At 41.7% G+C, this 20,669-nt stretch overlaps 1 protein-coding gene across 1 annotated transcript in view; it reads left to right on the top strand.

Moving 5' to 3' along the window:
• CHRDL1 (chordin like 1) overlaps nucleotides 1-20,669 on the top strand; it is a 40,580-nt gene that overhangs the window by 10,422 nt on the left and 9,489 nt on the right. The window contains exons 5-8 of the mRNA XM_071569206.1: nucleotides 15,071-15,216; nucleotides 15,964-16,057; nucleotides 18,053-18,120; nucleotides 19,366-19,540. Coding sequence (XP_071425307.1) covers nucleotides 15,071-15,216; nucleotides 15,964-16,057; nucleotides 18,053-18,120; nucleotides 19,366-19,540 — 483 coding nt within the window. The remainder of the gene's footprint in view (nucleotides 1-15,070; nucleotides 15,217-15,963; nucleotides 16,058-18,052; nucleotides 18,121-19,365; nucleotides 19,541-20,669) is intronic.

Below are 20,669 nucleotides of genomic sequence, written 5' to 3'. Positions count from 1 at the left end.
GGTAGATTTGACTGGAGCTTTCCCCTAAATGTCTGTCTTAGTGGGACCCCACATTTACACTTATAAAAGAGTATTCATGCAGCATCATAGAAAGGGGTTTTATTTGAATTTCTCCAGAGAGTTTCATTGTCTGAGGAAAACAGCTGCTCTCCGAGCAGAACCTGTGAGCTGAGGGCAGTAGGCAGTGCTGGAGGGGGACGTGAGTGCACAAGAAAGTTGCTGTTCAACTGGGATGGGAGTGTGTTCACTGCACTTACTGGATAATAAATGGCATCCAGCCATCAATTTTGGGTAGGATTCATCTGCCCTGACAATTATATACACTATCATGCATGTATATCAATATCTGATCTAGGTATCTAGAATCCTTTTTCAATCAGTGACAAGGAAGAACTATTTCAAGCATGTAACTCGTCTGATGCCACAATACCACTCTTGTGTCCTAGGATGAGATTGAGCCTATTCAACTTCACATCCAACACTTTGCCATTTACTTCATGATAGAGTTCTATCTATGATGGTCTAATACATAGGAAGGAAAGTTTGCAAGGCAGTATGCTTGCTTTGGCCAGCTAGTACTGTTAGTCAAAATGGTAAGATGCTGGGAACACAAACCCTTCTTCTGTTTCCAGATCAAAAGAAGGACTGGTGTGCCCAAAATCTGGCCTGTTTTTCCAGGTAATCTAAGCTTTAGTTGACAAGGGAATCATCCAGATACCCTTTATAGCTGTTGCAGACATGCTGTCCAAGAGGGTGATTCATCCTGTTACCCAGAATGAGAAGACTTTCCCTGGAAATGTCTGTCCCTCTCCACTGATTATTGAGGGAGCACAGGAAAACAGCTAATGCTGTACGCTTACTTTTTTTGACAGCTTAAGTTAAATCACAAAAGTCTCACTCAGAATGTAATTGGCATCTCCAGTCAGGAAATTTTTTGTTTCATTTTGTAATATCTTTGCACAGTATTTACTGTAGAAACATAAATTCTTCTACATTGACTGTTTTTGCTACAAGTGCTCTTTGGCAGTGAACTATTTGCTTTTTTTTCTGTTCATAAAGTTGTAAATGTCATGATACCGATCAAGATTTTAAAACATTCTACAGTGATCTAGGAAGGAAGAGTAATGGTCCCCGTAAACTCTCAAATCCATCTTATCAAATTAAGTTCTTGCTAATAGTAATAGTCTTCAGCTGGAACTTTGTACTCTGTCTTTCAACTGATAAATACAGAAAATTATCAGAATAGCCTTTCTTGAATTGTGATCTATTATCTTCTCTTAGCTGCTCCTACAGTCTGTTTATGGTCTACCTCCTACATATGATGGACACCATCTCAATAAAAATGAGAGTCCCACCAAGGTCTGTTTCAACTCCAAATTGAATCTGTAGCTCAGATAGATCTGCTCCAATGTTAAGCAAAAAAGAGCCAGGGGTTATTTACATTCTTCTTTCTGCAGTGATTATGTGTATGATATCTGGGGCTCCATCTTCAGTAGTAATGTTCATGCCTGATCTGAATAGGAGTCTCCAGCATTCTTGCACATCTTATGCCAGCTTTCCATTCCTGTGTGTCTGGCATACAATGTCTTCTGTGCAACATGCCATGATATGCAGGACATTCACTTCTCTGCTTTCCCTGGTTATTTTCTAATGGAACGTGTGAGAGCTCTGGCCATCAGCCATCCATTGGAATTACTCTCATAAATGCTGGTTCTATTCTGACATGTGTGTTTCCCCTCCGTTTCTCAAGCTGCATTACAGAAATGAGTACTGTTAATCAGAGTGACCTGGGGCTCTTCTCCTGCCTCTCTGCAGGCCTTGTAGAGTGTAACTGCCCAAATCACTGCCTCCTTATTTAATGAGGCAGAGGTAATGCCAGGAGGCAGCAACTTTCATTGGACACTGAACTTCTTAGCTACCTAAGTGGAGGAGCTGTTGAAGGGATTCCTTTGAGAAAAGTTGGCACTGCTCTCCCACTGGAATTAAAGTCTCCTGCATCCATAGTGACACTGGACTAGCTGACACAAAGAGATGCAGTGTTTGTATCCTGTCTCCCTGGCACCAGACAGCATGAATCTTACGCAGTTGCCAGACATGTTATGAAGCATCTTCTACTTTCACTGGCCATTTGATCCTACCAGGTTCTACCACAAATTCACTGGTAACTTTTCCTTTTTTTTTTTTTAAACCCTATTATTCCTAGCATTGGCATAATCCACACCTTGTGTCTTGTGTAGATCTAGATATTCCTTTCTTTTGTTGCTCTGAAAAGTATATTACCATCTGAATTGTAGTCTTATTATCACACATATGTAACCAAAAATACTAAGTTCACATTCGGTGGGACTCTTCTTTACACCATAGTGAGACCCAAAAAGGACATCAGTGTTTCTGAGCTTGCACTCCTTCCTTCCACCTTGGGATGCTCATCAGAGGAGAAGTGATTTGTAGTCAGGGAGACAATTCACCATCATTCTTAGATCTGGATAAGCTCTTGATCTAGAGTGGACTTCAGACCTCCCACCTCCTGCCATGAAAATAACTTCACCTGTGAGTTCTTAGACCATTAACTGTGGCTGTGTTTTATGGCACTACTATGGACAGTGCCTTTAAAACTGGAACGTTTTGTTGTATAATTTCTACATACAACAATTGTGAATCATAGCTTAGGATCAAAGATCTAAAATTTTTGAGTACATGTAAATCTAAGATGGGAGAAACTTACATCAGAAGCAAAAACTCACAACTGCAGGATTTAGAAAAGGTTTCCATATTCCACTTGCTGGTTTGATTTTTCAGCGGATAAGGCTAATATAGAATCATAGAATCGATTGGATTGGAAAAGACCTCCGAGATCATCAAGTCCAACCCTTGGTCCAACTCCAGTCCCTTTACCAGATCATGGCATTCAGTGCCATGGCCAATCTCAGTTTAAAAACCTCCAGGGATGGGGAATCCACCCCCTCTCTGGGCAGGCCATTCCAATGCCTGAGCACTCTCTCTGGAAAGAAGTTTTTTCTGATCTCCAACTTCAATTTCCCCTGGCAGAGCTTGAGCCCGTGCCCCCCTGTCCTATTGCTGAGTGCCTGGGAGAAGAGACCAACCCCCACCTGGCCAGAACTTCTCTTCAGGTAGTTGTAGACAGTGATGAGGTCACCTCTGAGCCTCCTCTTCTCCAGGCTAAACACCCCCAGCTCCCTCAGCCTCTCCCCACAGCACTTGTGCTCCAGTCCCTTCTCCAGCCTTGTTGCTCTTCTCTGGCCCCGCTCCAGCCCCTCAATGTCTTTCCTGAACTGAGAGGCCCAGAACTGAACACAACACTCAAGGTGTGGCCTCACCAACGCAGAGTACAGGGGAAGGGTCACTGCCCTGGGCCTGCTGGCCACGCTATTTTTGATCCAAGACAGGATCCCATTGGCCTTCTTGGCTGATGTATGAATCAATCCAGTTGGCTCCAGTGTTTTTTAAGCCTGGTGCCCTGACTAAACACACTGGCTTCCAAGAATGTTCATTGTTAGTAACACATTTATGTTTAAGCTTCTTTAGTATTATGATTTTTCTCTATCAAATTCAAATCATTTTTCTGATGTACTTTTGTTGTTCTTTAGATATTGAAATAACAACAAAATGCAAGGTGGTACCTATATACATAGCTGGTCTAAAGATGGATCAGATGAGGTATCTCACAATAGTGGTCATAGAACATCACCACACCACCCAAAAATCAGTGAGGCTGTGCCTGCATGGCAGCCTGCGGTGTGCCTCAGTAGTACCTGCCTCGTTGAGCAGGTATTTGAGATCCTGGGAGCAGCCTGCTTAAGAAGCAGGAAAGATGCACCTGCCATGAGCTCAGTGCCACTTTGCTCAGCTCCTCCCAGTAACTGAGCTAGTACAGGAGACACCCTGCACTCTGCAGGGTAGGTATTCTCACAGACTCAGCCTTGCAAGGTGCAGAGCAGGTACAGCCCCTGCTGAGCTGATAACACATCGTGTTAGTACACACAGAAACCTGTGTGTGATGCAGTGCATCTTGTACTGAATTACAACCAAAATTCCAGCCCTGGCAATTGGAAAGCTCCAGTGGGGTGATTTTCCACTCCAGAATGCACATACAAGAAACCGTTTGGTGAAGAGGTTGTGGGTTCTACCCAGCTCACACACCAGAGCTCCCAGGCTCTCAGTTCTAGTCTTCTTAACCCTTCCACAGACAAATGTTTTGGGGATGGAGGAAGGCATATTGTGCCTAACTCTTCCATTCTTTATGCAGTTCTTGTTACTACCACTTACCCTTTGCATATCCCCAAGTGGGAAAGTCCTAACAATGGGTACTTGTCAGATAGTTCAAATAAATTATTTATTTAGAAGTCAATTTGATTTAGAACTACAATGATATAGGGATTCCAGGGAGATGTCTAATTTTTTCCTATTACTGTGTGCTCAGATAATTTGGTTTGGTTTGTGATTTGCCTTTGTCATCCAGCTTCATAAGGAATGTTTGCTATCACAGCCAGATTGAGCTTATCACTTGTTTCCATTCTGCCTTTTTGACCATAAAAATCCAAAAATCTATTTGTACATCAGCATCCAAAATGCACTGAAAAAATACATGTCTACCCACATGGATGACAGAACTTCCATTCTTTGGACTGACATGATAGGGTAGGATAAGCTGCTCAGAAATTTTCCAAGATAACTTCCAAGACCTTCAAAGAGCCTTCAGAGAGGATTCAAAATGCACCAAAGCTCCACTCAATTTGTTCCCTTGGCAGGAGAGTCATTGGTAGATTCATATAATAGTTCAACTTGAGAGCAGGAATTAAAGTAGAGCAACCTAGAAAGTGTTTTATGAGTCCTTCAGAGTTGCTGGGCAATTTTTATGCCACTATAAAAGAAAACACAGGAAATTAAGCTGCAGAATATATATTAAAATAATGTGAAGAGCTTGACTTTAGCCCTAGAAAGCTAAAAATCAACAAACAGCCTTTTGAATGTTTTAACTGAAACTACATCTTTGCCTTGAATCTGCATAAAGGTTCATACTGCCTAGATAAGGTGCTACTAGTCCCTTCAAGCAATGAATTTCATACACTTTCTACCATCTGACCATATTAAAGATTAGCTGTGGTGATTAACTCTGAATTACCTTGGAGGTTTTAGAGCTTAACCTGGTCCTTGAAGTTATTTTAATGTTAAGCATTTTGTGGCTTAATATCATTGACACCTGCACCTCCAAGAGGCACATATGGATTTTGTTTAGAACTTGTGTTTGCAGTTTTTGGATAGTGAACAACTTTTCCATGCACATTTGTTATCAGCCTCAGCCACTGCTTTCAAAACAACATCATTGCGCTGCTTTTGTTGTTTTTAAAGGAACCTTCGCACATCATCTGTGTTTCTTTAAGTTGCAGATTTGTAGTAATTTGGATTGTGATGCATGAGTGAGGGAAAGGCTAAATGCAGACGGACTGGCAGTTGATCCACTAGTCTGCTATAGTCAATCAGCAGATCTCTATTAACTTTGACAGTGTTTGGACTCAGTCTTCTATGAAAACAGATGCAGTTACTGACTGTGATATAGTCCTCTCTCTAGAAGTACTAAGGAATATGGCAGAAATATGAGACAGGAGATGAAAGGGAAAACTGCCTTTTCGCTGTACCACAGAGTAGGTGTTCGGGCCACGTTCCAAGTCTATTTAGTTCAATGAACTTCAGATCAGCCCTTGAGGTGACACATTTGCGTAGAGTGGAAATGGAAGTAGAGAGAAGAAATTAAGCAAAAGAATTTTTAATAGGAAAGAAATCCATCTGGTCTCTTATGTTGTGCTATAATTCCCCGAGGACCTCCAGCCACAAAGTTTATCTAAGTAATAGCTGACCCCTAGAAGATAACCTTGCACCGAAACAGTGTAATAGATTTTCTGTCAGAGCTTTCTGTACTTCCATGAGATGATGAATCAGGACTTAGTTCTGGTGATGAAGTAGCTCTGGAATATTTGTGTTTTGCCCTTCTTGACATGACAGGGGTTAAAACATCCTTTCAGCAGGTGGTAGCTGTGACTACAACACAGCCAGTGTTCAGTAGCAGTTTGTCCCTCCACCTGCTGATGACTTTCCAGGCTCAGTTTGGATACCCAGCCCTGAAGCTGCACTAGGGGCAGGTCTGGAGTGTGTACAGCTGAGTCCATGACACTGACAGGTTTCTTGCCCTTCTGAGACAAAGGCCTTCAAAGGTACTGAGCAAAGTTTGGTATATTGGTACTTTTCTGGAAAAAACAGAGCATGTATTCCCCAGGTCACCATGACAGTTGTGTTCCACAGTGTCCCTGGCTGCCTGTAATACAGAGGTTCTCCGACTAGTCTTTTCTTTAGCCCCTCTGAATTTGGTCTCTCTCACCAAGTAGCCCCAGCATAGCACACTCATACTCTGGTGGCCAAAATACAATCACAGAAGGTTTCCTGCACTGAAGGCCTCTTTGGAGAAGTGAACCACAGCAAAAGAACGAGAAAATTCATATTCCCAGCTATTTCCTTCTTTGCATTGGCCTTCTGGTACAAATGGGTCAGCATTAACTGGATCTCTGGGTACAAGGGAAACCTATTGTTGTCACTGTACCTTAGTTTCACTGGAACTGCAGGAAAATAGGCAAGTATTCTGTATTATATAAAGCACTGCCATTTCTGCATGAAATGCACTGCATAAACACAGAAGAATGTAATTTATGCAATCTTTTTTCCATATAAACATGAGGATTTTTTAAACGAATATTTAAAAAATACAGCTTGGTTTGAACACATAGCATCAGGCTTAGTTCAATCAACAGAGTTGTTCCAGATTTTTTCAACATAGCTATGATCAAAATCTCGCTGACTGTCACTTTCCTAGCAAGCTGCATAATCTATTTCTGCAGGATGCTTCCCTCACCTCTTCAAGTCCTAGGCAGCTCTGTTTTGAATTTGTAAGGATCAGATTATCAACACATATTTATTCCTCCATTCCAAATACGTCTCATAATGAATAGCTGTTTCTTATATACAATAACTATGTGCCATCGGCTCATGTGTAGCAGAGGAAAGAGCCTAACACACAGGATTTCTGCCTGGAGGCAAGCTTCTTTATCTTTTACTTGGAACACGCTCCAAGACCGGGAAGATCTTTGGCTGAACCCCTTGGAAAGTATCACCCAGGCAGGACTCCTTACCAGTTCTCCAGAGCTCTGATTCCTTAGGTGAAAGAAGGCTAGTTCAGTTGTTGTTAACCAGAGCAGCTCCACAACTGCTCACAGTCTTTACATGCTTATCTAGCTGTCAAAGTTCCAGCAACAGAAAGAGGCACATATCATTTAAATATCATATCATTTTAAAAGCTGGAGAGAGAAGTTTAGTCCTGGTCCACTCACAGAGTGAGTTTTGAAGTTATTTGATTTACTTGCTTTCTGTTTTCCTCTTGTACGTCAGGGTGACAGAGGATCCAAACATATTCCAACTGGCTGTGCAATCAGAAGTAACCAGCCAAGTAAATTCACAGAATCATAACATGGTTTTGGTTGGAAGGGACCTTAAAGATCATCCAGTTCCAACTCCTCACCCTGCATGGGCAGGGACACCTTCCACCAGCCCAGGTTGCTCCAAGCCCCATCCAACCTGGCACTGAACACTTCCAAGGATGGGCAGCCACAGCTTCTCTGGGCAACTCATGCCAGGCTCTCACCACCTTCACAGTAACTAATTTCATTCTAATATAACGGTGAGTAATTTCATCCCACTCTCAGTTTGAATCCATTTCCCATTCAGAAAAATGCTGAAAGTTGGATTGGGATGCACAGTTCCTACCCGGCGTGTCCCTGGCTCACTATAGTGCTCAGAACTAGATGATTTGGGGAAGTTTTTTAATACACAAACATAAAATGAATTTCATTGCACAACTCCTGTGGATGACAGCCTGTTTCATGTTAAACACACATTTCAGTGGTGTAGAAAAACACAGCATTTTTTATATTGCATTGGCCTTTGAGAACTGCAGCCTCCATTCTGGGAGCAGCTGAAGAAAGCTAGAGAGGTAACAAAGTGCATAACATAAAGAAAGCTTCCAACATTTTATCTGCAACTCTCTCCTCCCTGCATTTCATGCATCCAGCTCCTCACAGGAAGTGCAGTCAGTGCAAATTAGCATTTTTTCCTGCATTGCTGCCTGGATTTTTTTCAATCCACTTTGTAGATTGCAACTCCACCTGCAGGTTTTAATCCAGAAATGTAATTTTCTACACATGCATAAATTATCCCATTACTGTTATTACAGACTACTTCAGGTAGTATTTTGGGGCCTCCTAGAATTAATCTTTCACAGTGTAACATGAAGCCCATTTTGCTGGCCTTTAACATTGCTAGGAAAAACACCAAAAGACTCAGCAAGAATCATCCCTCTATCTTTCTACTGACTTAAGTGAATATTACTCTACAGAATGATTTGATTTGAGGGAAAAGACCTGAACTCCATGAAGGAGGATAATTAACTGTTTTTCAACAAGAATACCTAGGGATATGTGCAACTCCTACACAAGCAAAGAGTTTTCCACAAGCAGATGCAGGTCACCAGGGTACTGCCCACTTATGCTGGACAGTCTGTGTCCAACCTGAGCTGATTCAGGTTTCATAAAATTTTCAATAAGCAAAATGGAGAAGTACTTTCATAATTAGTCACGTTCCCCTCTGGCATTAGAAATGCTTATGGTCTGCACATTTCCAAGAATTGTGTTTTATTTTGACCTTGCTCTTTATGTGTGGCTTCTGAATAGGTAACCTGTAATTCTTAGGCCAGTTTTAAATGTCAGAACAATTAATATGGCTTCACATGATGCTTTTACAACTTGGTGACCTGATTTCTGTTCAGAAGCAGCATTTGTGATGACCAGTTAGCTCTTGTCCAAAGACAGTTTCCTGCATCAGGAAACCACCTAGAGAGCTCTGAAGTACCTGTTGCAACTAAACTAACTCTCCCAATTGTAACTCTCCCAATTCAGTAACAAAGCTCACTTGGAATACACGTAAATGTACAGGAGGGATGTCAGTACAAGCAGTTGTCCCAGAGTTACAGCAGAATTCAATTGCAATCCTCAGCCTCCTGGGCTGTGCATGCTTATGCTCCGTGTTGATTCAGAAAACATGTTTCATAAAATCCTCTCTGGATTCAAATTTATAATCTATCATCTGTCTGCTTAAAAAAACCCAAACTATCTGCAAAACAGTTCCCAGTATGGTAAGTTTCTTAAGGCATTAGACCTTGTGATTAATTTCATATTGTTTAGCACTTGATTGTTTTTATAAGGGTGGTTAATAAAATAGACAAACTGTAAAACCCAAGCCAGGCTGAATGCCCAGCCTTTCTGCTGGATGTTAAAAGCCTATCTTTTTCAGTAAATGACATTAGGTGATTCTGAATGTTGCAGTTTAAAAATAGTTTTTAAGTCAACAAGCCAAGAGTCTGTAGAATTTTTAAAAAATGTTCTTTGCCAGATGTTCTGATACTAAAATAAGCAATGGTGAGAGTGTGAAGTACTAACATGAAAGGCCAGAATATTGCACAAGAAAGTACCTCACAGAGATGCAATAAAGCCCCAGAGCCCCTTGGTGAGGTGCTGTGCTGAGGGTTATGCAGCAGCAGCAGCTTTGCCTGCATCCTCCTGGTCTAACCTGTGCAGTCTCCATTTCACTTCACCTCTGACTGTATGCAGGTCAGGGAAACTCAGCACAGTGACTTCCAGAAAGCCAGGATGCTTTGGTCTCATTGTCCACAATGGCAAAGACCACCCAAACCCAACTGATTTTCTCGTCTGGAAGGTCAGATGTCACATCATAAATACTTTACTGATTATCATGCCATGACTCTACTGATTCTGAGGTGGTTTTACCAGTTTATTAGTGTCCAGATTTTTCATTAGTTATTACACCTGTACCTCTTGTCTTTGTCCAGAGGGATCCAAGTTCAACACTTGACTGTAGTAAGGCCTGGACCCTAAAGCTCTTCCTCAAACAAGTCAGCCCCCATTTCTCAAAATGCTACTTTGCTCATAGCTGGTTACTGCTTCTCACTCTCTACACAAATACTTTCACAGAAGTAACCCCTGTTTCAAACACCAGGAACTGCCCATGGAATTTGTCTGAGCTATTCAAGGGATTAGTTGCAGATAAATGATGCTCTTCTGCTTCATATCCAAGTAAGGGTAAATCATCTCAGGACCAAGAATTTATAACAATCCAGGAAGGAATAGAGTTTTAAACAGAAAAAGCTAGAAGAGACTGTTTCCAAAACTGAGGGTGATCCACGTGATACAGCATCTCTTTCTCCCAGGGGACTGGAAAGTTCCAGAAACCAGGAAGGCCTGGTCTTTGTACATCTATAACTGCCTCAAACCTTGGCCCTTTGACACCTCAAATCATGGGCAGACGATGAGGAACTCAGAAAGGCTTCCAAGAAAAGTTCTGTGATTGGAACAGATTCCACTAAACCAGAAAATTTCCATAACATCTCTGTGGCTTATCAAATTCATATCTAGCACTGCTTTGCCAGACTATGAGGAAGGCATTGTTGCTGCAGTTCACACCAAGGTAGCATCACTTCATGGCCAGTGTTTTGCCATATTGTTTCTTCACAGGCTCTGTCAAATGAACCACAACTCATGGGATACATGAATTACACATGCACTTCTAGTTCATAGTGAATTTTCACATCAGGCTGTACAGCAGATATTAGTCGACAAAAACCTGGTATAGATCAACAGTTCCTCATAGTACAAGCATCTGTCTCAATCTCAAAAGGCAGTGTTCAAGAAAATACCTTGGCCGAGTCCTAAAGGGAACCTTTATATTGTCTTCATTGAGGCCAGAATTTACCTGGTGTGGTTGGGACATCAGTGAAAAACAGCCTACGTAGGCAAAAGAAGCTGCTCAGAATCCCATGTTTGGAAGAGAGGAATGTTTGGATACAAGAATTCAAGCATAGCCACCATCGTCTCCCCTTGATTTAAAAAAAAAACAGTTGTTTTGAAGATAATCCATTTTTGATACAGCTGTATTCTGTTTTCTGTTTGTAAAATGTGAAAGATTTCTTCAGCCAGGCTTAACCTTTAAAGTTACTTAGGGGATAAATTCAAACCTGTAGCAAGCCACAGGAAGCCCAGGTTGTACATCTTGGCCCCTGCCAATGCCTCGTGTAATGCTGGTGATAAAGCACTGCTATCCATATTGCAGACTCATCTCTTACCTTGATCATGCTAAAATTGTAGGCACATGTAAGCGTGGCCTCTCCTCTTCTCTGAGCCCACAGAGAAGAAATGCCAACCAAAGAAACAGAGATACTTCCTTTTTGATTGATGCTTGAACATCTTTACCCTATATATTGTATGTTGCTTTCACTGACAGGCTAAGAATGCCAGAAAAAAAGCTGTGATCGAACCCAGTTAATTAAAAGGATTCACACAGATGGTTTGCCTGGTACTTTACAGAGGCAGCTAATTAAAGCAATGTTAGTCAGCACCATTAAAATGCCAGATAAAGCTTTGGGAACAATCCTGATTAGGAAGCAAGGTTTACAAATAGAGCTTTGAGCAATGCAGTATATTTGCAGTTAATTAATTCTAACCTGTCTTAACTAAGGCACAGAATCATGCATGCTGATACCAATATTAATTACACAATTTTTTAAAGCTAATATGTGGCACTTACTAAAACAATCCATAATGACTCTAATTTCACATTCTACAGAAGAATATGATATCGTGGGGGAGTCTGAACTCCTCTAATTAGCCATGATTTAAAAACCACTAGAAAAAAACCCAAGGCAAGTCCTAGTTGAATAAAGTCAGTCACACACTAGCAAAGTTAGAGAGAACCTGCACCAGACACAAGTTATATTTAGACACAGAATATAAACAAATCCTCCTTGCAGTTTCAGGCAGATCCCATGTTTGGAGACGATCAGTTGTGCTCTCCAATGTGCTGTCTCCATTATGTGACCATGTATATATTTTTTGTAATAACAATAATTTGGTCTTGATCTAAAAACTTCTTCTAAACCTTATTCTATGCACTGAAATATGTCCAGTCACGTAATGTGCTAATAGATGATCATATGGACAGGTATGTGCAGTGTAGGACGTCAGCCATGCTCTTATTCCCTGTAATTGAAACTTGACTTGTCTCACAATTATTTCATCAAATAAGACTTCAGCTCCTGAAGGGAGGTTGTAGTGAGGTGGGTGTCAGTCTCTCCTCCTGGGTAACAAGGGACGGGGTGAGAGGAAACGCCCTCAAGATGTGCCGGAGGAGTTTACATTAAATATTAAGTAAAATGTTCTCACAGGCAGGGTTGTGAAGAATTGGAACATACTGCCCAGAGAAGCAATGAAGTCACCATCCCTGGAAGTGTTCAAAAACATGTGGATATGGCACTTGAGGACGTGGTTTAATTGTGAACATGGTGGTGGTGCTGGGTTGATGGCAGGACTTGATCTTAGGGATCTTTTCCAACCCTAATGATCCTATAATCCTGTGATTCAAAACAGCAATAGAATTTCACCCCATATTCCAAAGATAGACAGTTGCATTTGTGCTTTGAGCTGCATGCTATGATTTAGCTGCTATAGGCCTAACTCCTGTGATCAGCTTAACAGAAATACAGATGAAAACAACTACCTAGTGCAATTCTCTACCATCATTTCCCAAACAAGGGAAGCTTCACCATCCTCCTCCTTTATTTAGAAGACAGTTTAAAGGCATTGGATGATTTCATGCTGAACTGACTGATGTTGCTGATACCAAGGTAAATCTGCAGTAAGATTTACTCCCTTCATCCAATACCCAGAAGAGTCACGATGACTCACTCAGGTGTTGGCCTTTGCAAATGTCAGACCACAAGCCAGACACTGCTTTTGGACAGGCATCCCACAGGGGCACAGCAGCATCCTGCAGAGGCTTCGGGTCCAGTCAAGAACCATCTGTATTCTCCTTTCATTTCTCCTTCCATTTTCATTTCTTTCCAGTTCAACTGCTCTTCCAGTTGTCCAAGGGGAAACAAAATAACTAAAGATTTCTCAGTCTCTCCTTCTGCTTTCCATGAGGTGACTCTTGGAAAGCCCAAGAAACTATGGAGATACAAGTTTTGGGAGGTAGCACAGTCCTGAGAAGTGCTTCTCTATCAGTGTTTTCCAATGTTTGTGCCTAAATGGTAGCTGAATTGTCACTTGAATCTTTTGCTGATGACTTCCAAAGGATGTATCTTAATCAGAGCACACATCTTGTCCTTCCAGAATGTTCATTACTACCAAACCATAGAGAAAGTGTCGAAAGCACTGCATTTCTATGCCAAGCACAGGTGTTGTCAGAGCTCTGTATGCTTTATATGATTTTGGAAAGGTCATTAGACACCCTTGATTGCACTGAAATAATGATGTATCTGATGCTTCAAAGGAGGAAGTGCAAATACCACGTGTGTCAGGCAATGAAATGTAAGGAAGGAACTTAACTGGCTGATTTCTGCCAGTCTCCTGCAGAATGGACTTGGCTGACCCAATGGACTCTCAGGCACTGTAGTACATGTATGTTCCACAGCCAGATTTGACATTTACCATTCAAAATATTATTAACATTTGATGGACCAATGCAACTAGGTACATGGTTTCATGGAAAACTGAATGTCAGTGTTAAATGCCAGTGCATGCCAGCAGAAAACTGCTCTTTCACTTCAGCTTCCAGCCGAAAAATGGGCATTCTGTGGGGTCATAGTTTCACAAAAAGATCTCTCCAGGTTTATCTGATAGGTAATGAAAAGAGCTATGGCAAAACCTGAATTTTTAGGTCAGGTTTCTTTTACATGAAAGCCCAAACCCACTGAATGAAATTTCAGCCGCATTCCTAGAAATTTGCAGTGATTCAGGCTCCAGAAAACAAACATTTCACTGTTACTTCCACAGAGCTCTTGTTTGAAATTTCTTTTCCCATGCTGAGATGCTAAATTCATGTGAATGTAAATGTGTAGGGCCAGGCTCACTGCCCATGTGGTATCAGCTGACTTACATTTCATAGGTAAAGCGTAATCCCTTTGCACCATTTATCAACTGTTAATAGTTAAACAATCTAGGGGATGTTTTAGCATAGGTGTGGGTAGCTTTATATCTTGAAGAATATTTAACCCATGTGGTGCAGAACTCAATATGATACCAAGTTGAAACAGGAGGTTTCAGGGTTGAATTAACACTGCCATCTTGTGCACTTCATCACATGCAATGAGTTCTGCAAACAAAGTGCTCTGATTTGCACGTCTGACATTATAATGCATGTCAGAGGAAAATCAGCTTTAGGGTGGCTTTTGGCATCTGCCTTTGACAAGTTTTGCCCATTTTGAAAACAACAGCATTAATGAATAGTGAAGGCCATTAGGAAAAAACACTTGCTTAGTACCTAGCTCTCTCTTGACACAGTTGCATCATCAGTATGGCTCCTCTGCCAGAAGGTTTGTGCCTATGGATGACATGGGATCATGCATGGAATCATGCATGCCCTGTGCACAGCGTGCTAACCTCCTCTAAGTTAAGTCTTCTATGGGCTACAACACTACACGTCATTAAAATAAAAGGATACCAGTACTAAGAAGGGAAACCATGCCAGGACTGTGCTGTTGATGGTGGGATTCTGTGTGCATACAGCACCTAATGCCTTCTACATTAAAGCATGAAAGAGCCATGAAAATGTAACAAGTGGGCACACAACTACATCCACCTGTACCAAATGCTGCAGAACGAGAATATACTGCAGACTGAGACAGGGCCATTAGTGCTGCCATTGCAGCTGATCATCAGCATTCTAAGATTGACTGGGTCTGTCAACTACAAGTGTGAATTACTAAAATTCAGCAAGATAGAAGCATAAGAATATCACTCATATTTTGTAGGATGACAAAACTTGTCCTTCCGTAATAAAGAGAAATGAGGGAGAAGGAAAGCTTTTCCTCCCCTGTATTTATGATATTGTGAGTTATCAAGAACATTTGCATGAAGTGTTATTTTCCCATTGCTTCCAGAGGATTCCCTTTTCTCAGTAAGCAGCAAAATCACTGGGAAATCCTGTGAATACAATGGCACCACCTACCATCATGGAGAGATGTTTGTGGCTGAGGGGCTTTTCCAGAACAGGCAAGCGAACCAGTGTGCCCAGTGCAGCTGCTCAGTAAGTAACACGATTTGAGAGAGCCCTGCTCTGTCTGTGCTCCAGTTCTCCTTTCTAGAAGACATCACACTGAAATATAAGGAATACATAGCAAAGGCTGGGAATTGAAAATTAATGCTGAAACTCATGAGAGTGCTCAAAGCCAGGGTGCAGCATGTGGTAAATGCCAGGTGGCCTCTTCAACACAGTGCCCAAAGCATACCCTGTAAAACAACTGCTCTAACTGAGCTTACAGTGCACAGGCAGCAAGTAAAATATTGCTACTTGGCATAGATAAAATATTTCACTTCAACCTGACTGGAAAATGCAGCACTAAGCCAATGACTGATTTCATTTGGACTGAGCTGATAACCAAAGGGTCCCAAGGCTCTAAGTGGACAGCTCTGAACTGGCACTGGGCCACAGAGCCATTCCTGAGATGTCACCAATTCAAAACTAGTATATTTGAGCACTCACCCAGTGACTCTTCAGAGCCAGTGTCTGAACCAAAACACCCCTATCAATCCCACCAGCTCTTCAGTATCAACTATTGGCAACTCTGTCTCTCTTATCATCAAATCATCATAATATTCATCATTAACTAAGAATTTAACAGTCCAAGTACTGAACAGACTGTCAGACTTTTCATAGGTCTAATATTCTGCTTTTGCATAGAGTGACATTTATGTAAACACAGATTTAAGCATGTCCACAAAAAATATAGAAAAATCACTGACTCTTTTAAATTCCCTTGTGTTTTACTGTCAGGAAGGAAATGTGTACTGTGGTTTGAAGACCTGTCCCAAATTAACTTGCTCGTTCCCAGTTTCTGTTCCAGAGTCCTGCTGTCCAGTTTGCAGAGGTAAGTTCAAGTACAACCACAGAAGGACAGGCTTTGAATTTACTCCTTTCCCTGTCAGGGCCATGTTTGTGCACCAGCACAATCACCCAGGACACTATCTGCGAGTTTCCCTGTGTAATTACAATCCAGTGCATGTTGGGAAATTAAACTGTGAGTGCCAGAAGGGTAACATGACTACCTTTGTTTTCCTAAATTAAAACAAGGAGAGAATGCACTGATGAAAAACTTGCATCCCCATAATGAGGTAAATCAAGGCTTCAAATGAGGTATTGAAGTAGCTGCCATTGCTCTGGGTAGAAAAGCTTTGTAATAAAGGATGAGCTTCTGTCTGACAGGTTACCAGACCTGCTCAAGTTGTGCAAGACATGAGAATTTCAATTAAGAGGCAAAGGCAATTACTCCACTTTAAATTAGGTGTCACTCTATAATCAGGTGACTTCAGTAGTTCACTAGCAATTGTTAGATCTTGTGCACACAGAGAACTTGATTCTAGGGGCCTTCCCAGCCTTTCGGAATGCATAAACCTAAATGTCTGTCTAGAAGCCCATCAAAATGTCTGAAAATTTCTAAATGTATTTTGTCTTAGTATTGTGGCATTTAAATCACCACTTCTAAGGTATCTAAGCATCCATGGCCTGTTCTCAGAGATGCAGATGAGCACCTAAAGGTACCTATGGTTTTCAGAAGTGCCACTCTTGATACCAGTGATGCCAGGATGCTTCGAAAAACTCTCCTTCTTGCATCTTTATGCAACTGTATTCTCAGTGCTATTGCTATGGTGCCAGAGTTGTGAAACAAACTAGCACAGCCCTGCAGTCCCTGACCTGAGGAGCTGACCGAGAACACACACGGGACCAAAGGCTCTGAGCAGGGAAGGGCTGAGGCAGCCAGAAGGCACTTCAGAGTGCACCAGTGTTGATCATGCAGCACGATGCAGAGAGAGCACCATGGGGTTTGAGGGAGTGAGGGCCTGGCAGAAGCTGTGTTGTAGCCACGTCAGAGCAGCAGCTGTCAAAGCTCCTTACCCTGTGGAGGTGCAGGGGTAATTAAGGTCCGTGTGGCACCGGGTGGGACCTGAGCTAATCTCTCGGGAGGGCAATGCTGTGTGCGGCACAAAGACGTCAGCTCAGTCACAACGAGCACGGGGATCTCTGTGCAGTGCTCCTTTGACCCCATTCTTCACTCCTTTGCCATGTTACTCCCCAGTATCTTTACAAATCTTCAAACATTTTGCCAGGCAAACTGCTGATCAAGCTTTCTGATCTCAGTCAGGCAGCCTGATAGTCCTGGCTTCCCAGGGTGAATTACAGTGATACACTGTTTCAAATGTAATACTTTGACATTAATTAAAGTAAATCCGAGTTAATGATCTGATTTCTCTTCCCAGATAGTTATTTGAGCTGTGTTTGAAACCAGCCTCTTTCAGTTACAAAAATCAATTTGACTTTCAAAGTACAGACTATCAGACATAGCTATGCAGTAAACTAGCCTTATGCTGGAGAAATCCATCACTTCAGCCAGTCACTAATGAGGAACGAGTTCATTAGCATTTCCATGTGAGAGGTGACATTAAATCCGATTACGCAGTAGAGGTGACCCACTGTCTCCACTAGTGCAGGACTTTTTAATGTCTTCTCCTGTCTACTACTCTTGTTTAAAAATATTAAAATGATTATCTCATAATTGACTTTTTTCTTTGCAATATGGCATAAGCTGTTTTATCGCTCCTCTGTGATTCTTAGGAAATGCAAACCTAAATAAAATGTTTGCATCAAGATCTAGCACAGCTCATGGGGAGGAAACTGTGAGTCACTTTCTGTTCCCTGCATGGCCAAATATATTAATATATTAAAGTTTGCTGATTTTCATATTCATTCCTCTGCCACTGACTAGTTCCTAAATATATCTGTAAGGCTGGATGAGACTTTCCCCCTACATGTCTCCCAAAGTGTTTCACAGTACTGCTCTAACTGACACTGCTCTGCTTCTGTACAGGAGATGGAGAATTATCATGGGAACATTCTGATGGAGATATCTTCCGGCAGCCAGCCAACAGGGAAGCTGTAAGTGGGACCTACAATTCAAAGACACATTTTATTGCTGTGCTGTGCATGACAGTACATTGGGGGAAAAAGAGAAAAGGATGATAACAGGTCTGAATACCTATTGCTTCATCCTGGGTTTTGTGAATCTAGCCCCAAACAGGTTTTTTCCACTCAGTCTGAATTCATGAATAATGCTGAATTATAAACTCCCTGTGGACTTTGGATTTGGTCTTTGTTGCATTTGCTCTATAAGAATAAAATTCAACAGCATTTTGTTTGCTACGCAAACATTGTTTTAAAATAGTAATTGCAAAAACTTGCCTTCCAGTTACATACACATATATGTGTTTAGAGGCTTCTCTATCTCTGGGGCTAGAGAGTATCCATTCACAACTTACTCCTCAAGAGATAATTATCATAAGAGCATTTGAAGAGAATTAGAACTTTTAAGCATTAGGTGCACTACCTAAATATGGGAACAGGTCTTTAAATGAGTGGGAAGAATCATATCTTATATAAAATGAGTGCTGTAACATACACTATTCCTTCAGGTCCATGACCATTTTGGGGAATGATTCTCCGAAACAGTGTTTTTGCTCTAGAAAACATGCTGTACACTACTACTATTACTACCACTACTATTACTACTATTACTACTACTACTACTGCTGCTGCTGCTGCTGCTGCTTTCCTTTGCAAATGAAATGAGACTGCCCAGTCTGTAAAACAAATTCTAGTAAGGCTCTGCTCAGTCTGTGCAAGGCTAACTTGAGCCTTGCTTGAGAGTGTCAAGCTGCAAGCAAAGAAGCTGGACATCGCTCTGGGTGTGCTCTACCGAGCCCCAGTAGAAAGCAATTCTGATGAGGAAAACTGGACAGGCTTAAAATTCTTCTCATCTGTTTTTAGAGTAGAAATCAGTAAAGTAGATATCTACATCCTAACACCATTTTTAATAAATGGAACATAATAGGCACGTTTGTGTTGTAGCTCATCTCCTCGTGCTATAGAGAGCCAGACCAGGTCAGGTTCTCAAATGGCCTCTCTGTCCATTGGCAATTACAGAGTTCAGATGACCAGCTTAGATAAAGACACTGCACTGACATACACAGGCTGGGGAGATGAGTTACAGCTGCGTGTGGTTGATGATTTCTGAGGAGAGCAGCCACACTCTGGTTGCCAGTGGGAAGCTCTTGGTACTGCCTCTTCCCCATGTTCATTGGAATGAGATATTCACTTTCCTGCTCTCTTTCTGTCCCCAAACAGAGACATTCGTACCATCGCTCCCACTATGACCTGTCACCCAGCTCTGCAAGGCAGGTAGTCAACATTCCACGCTTTCCCAATGCCAGGAGTAACCGCGGAGTCCTGCCAGACCCCCAGCAAGCCTCAGGAACAATAGTACAAATCGTCATCAACAACAAGCATAAGCATGGACGAGGTAAAGACAAGCACTTCTTACAGTATTACTCTGAGTCAGGAATCAATCACCTATAGCTCAAAAAGTCTCAAAATGCACAGTAGAATTTTGGAAATTGACACTGGTTTCAAGAGATCCAATGTAAATCGGAGACAGAAAGCAGTAAGCCATTAAGGATACCACATTCACTCTTCACTGGGATTGATCCTGCCTACACGTACAACAGTGCATTTCACTCTGCAAAGGCACCACACAACCATGTTGTTCTCTGAGTTGCTTTGTGAGGTTGTGCTACACAATTCTGAGAACTCATGGAATGGTTACCAGGCAGGTGAGTGCTTTGTGCTACAGAGGACACCACAATTCCTTTAGATTCAGCAGCTTGTTCACACACTCTTGTCCCATAGGAAATTGCTCATGGTATTTTCTTTACACTCTCTCCTATTTTTGTAACTTTACTGGCTGTAAACAGCTTATATTTAAACTGCTCCACAAATCTCAGACCATAAGATTTTGCTACAGTATCAGGAGGTTTTCTGCTTCCAAGGCTTAGCAAATCTTTATGAAAGACAGTATCATGTCTTCCCCACCTTAAACCAGTTGCCTGAGACAGTGGGACAGAAGGGATGCTTTTCCTCCCCTGTGACTAATATAAGAGGCAGAATAGACAATTAGCCTGTCCTGGATGCCTGAGCTGTAAAGAGGCAAATTTAACCAAGGTTAAATCTCACCTTAAGAATCCTTTAGTGCCTTCTGCTAATATAATAGGAAATACTTTATTATGTGGGCAGCTGGGTTTTGTGCCCATATGGCAAACCATATTCAAGCCATTTTCCTCATGCACTACAGGAAGGACAGAAATAAAGGGAAAATACCAATTCACCAGTTAGTGGGACAGCAGGTTTTGTACAATAAAAAGGGTGGGCTACTCAGTTCCAACAATGGGTGTACCTCAAGAACAGGTCTGCAGGAACGGGCCTAAGAAGACATAAAAGAAATAACTGTAAAAACACATGCTTAAAAGAGCATCTATCCACAAATACCAGTCAGTATGAACTTAGAAACTACCCACAAAGAGTTAAAAGCCCTTGTATTAGGGCCAACTAATCTTTTAAGGTATTAACTAACAGAAGGAATGTTGGCTATAGGA

The sequence above is a fragment of the Pithys albifrons genome, chromosome 14 (genome assembly GCF_047495875.1).
Source record: "Pithys albifrons albifrons isolate INPA30051 chromosome 14, PitAlb_v1, whole genome shotgun sequence".
Taxonomy (NCBI): domain Eukaryota; kingdom Metazoa; phylum Chordata; class Aves; order Passeriformes; family Thamnophilidae; genus Pithys; species Pithys albifrons.
This window is presented reverse-complemented; position numbering and strand designations above follow the sequence as displayed.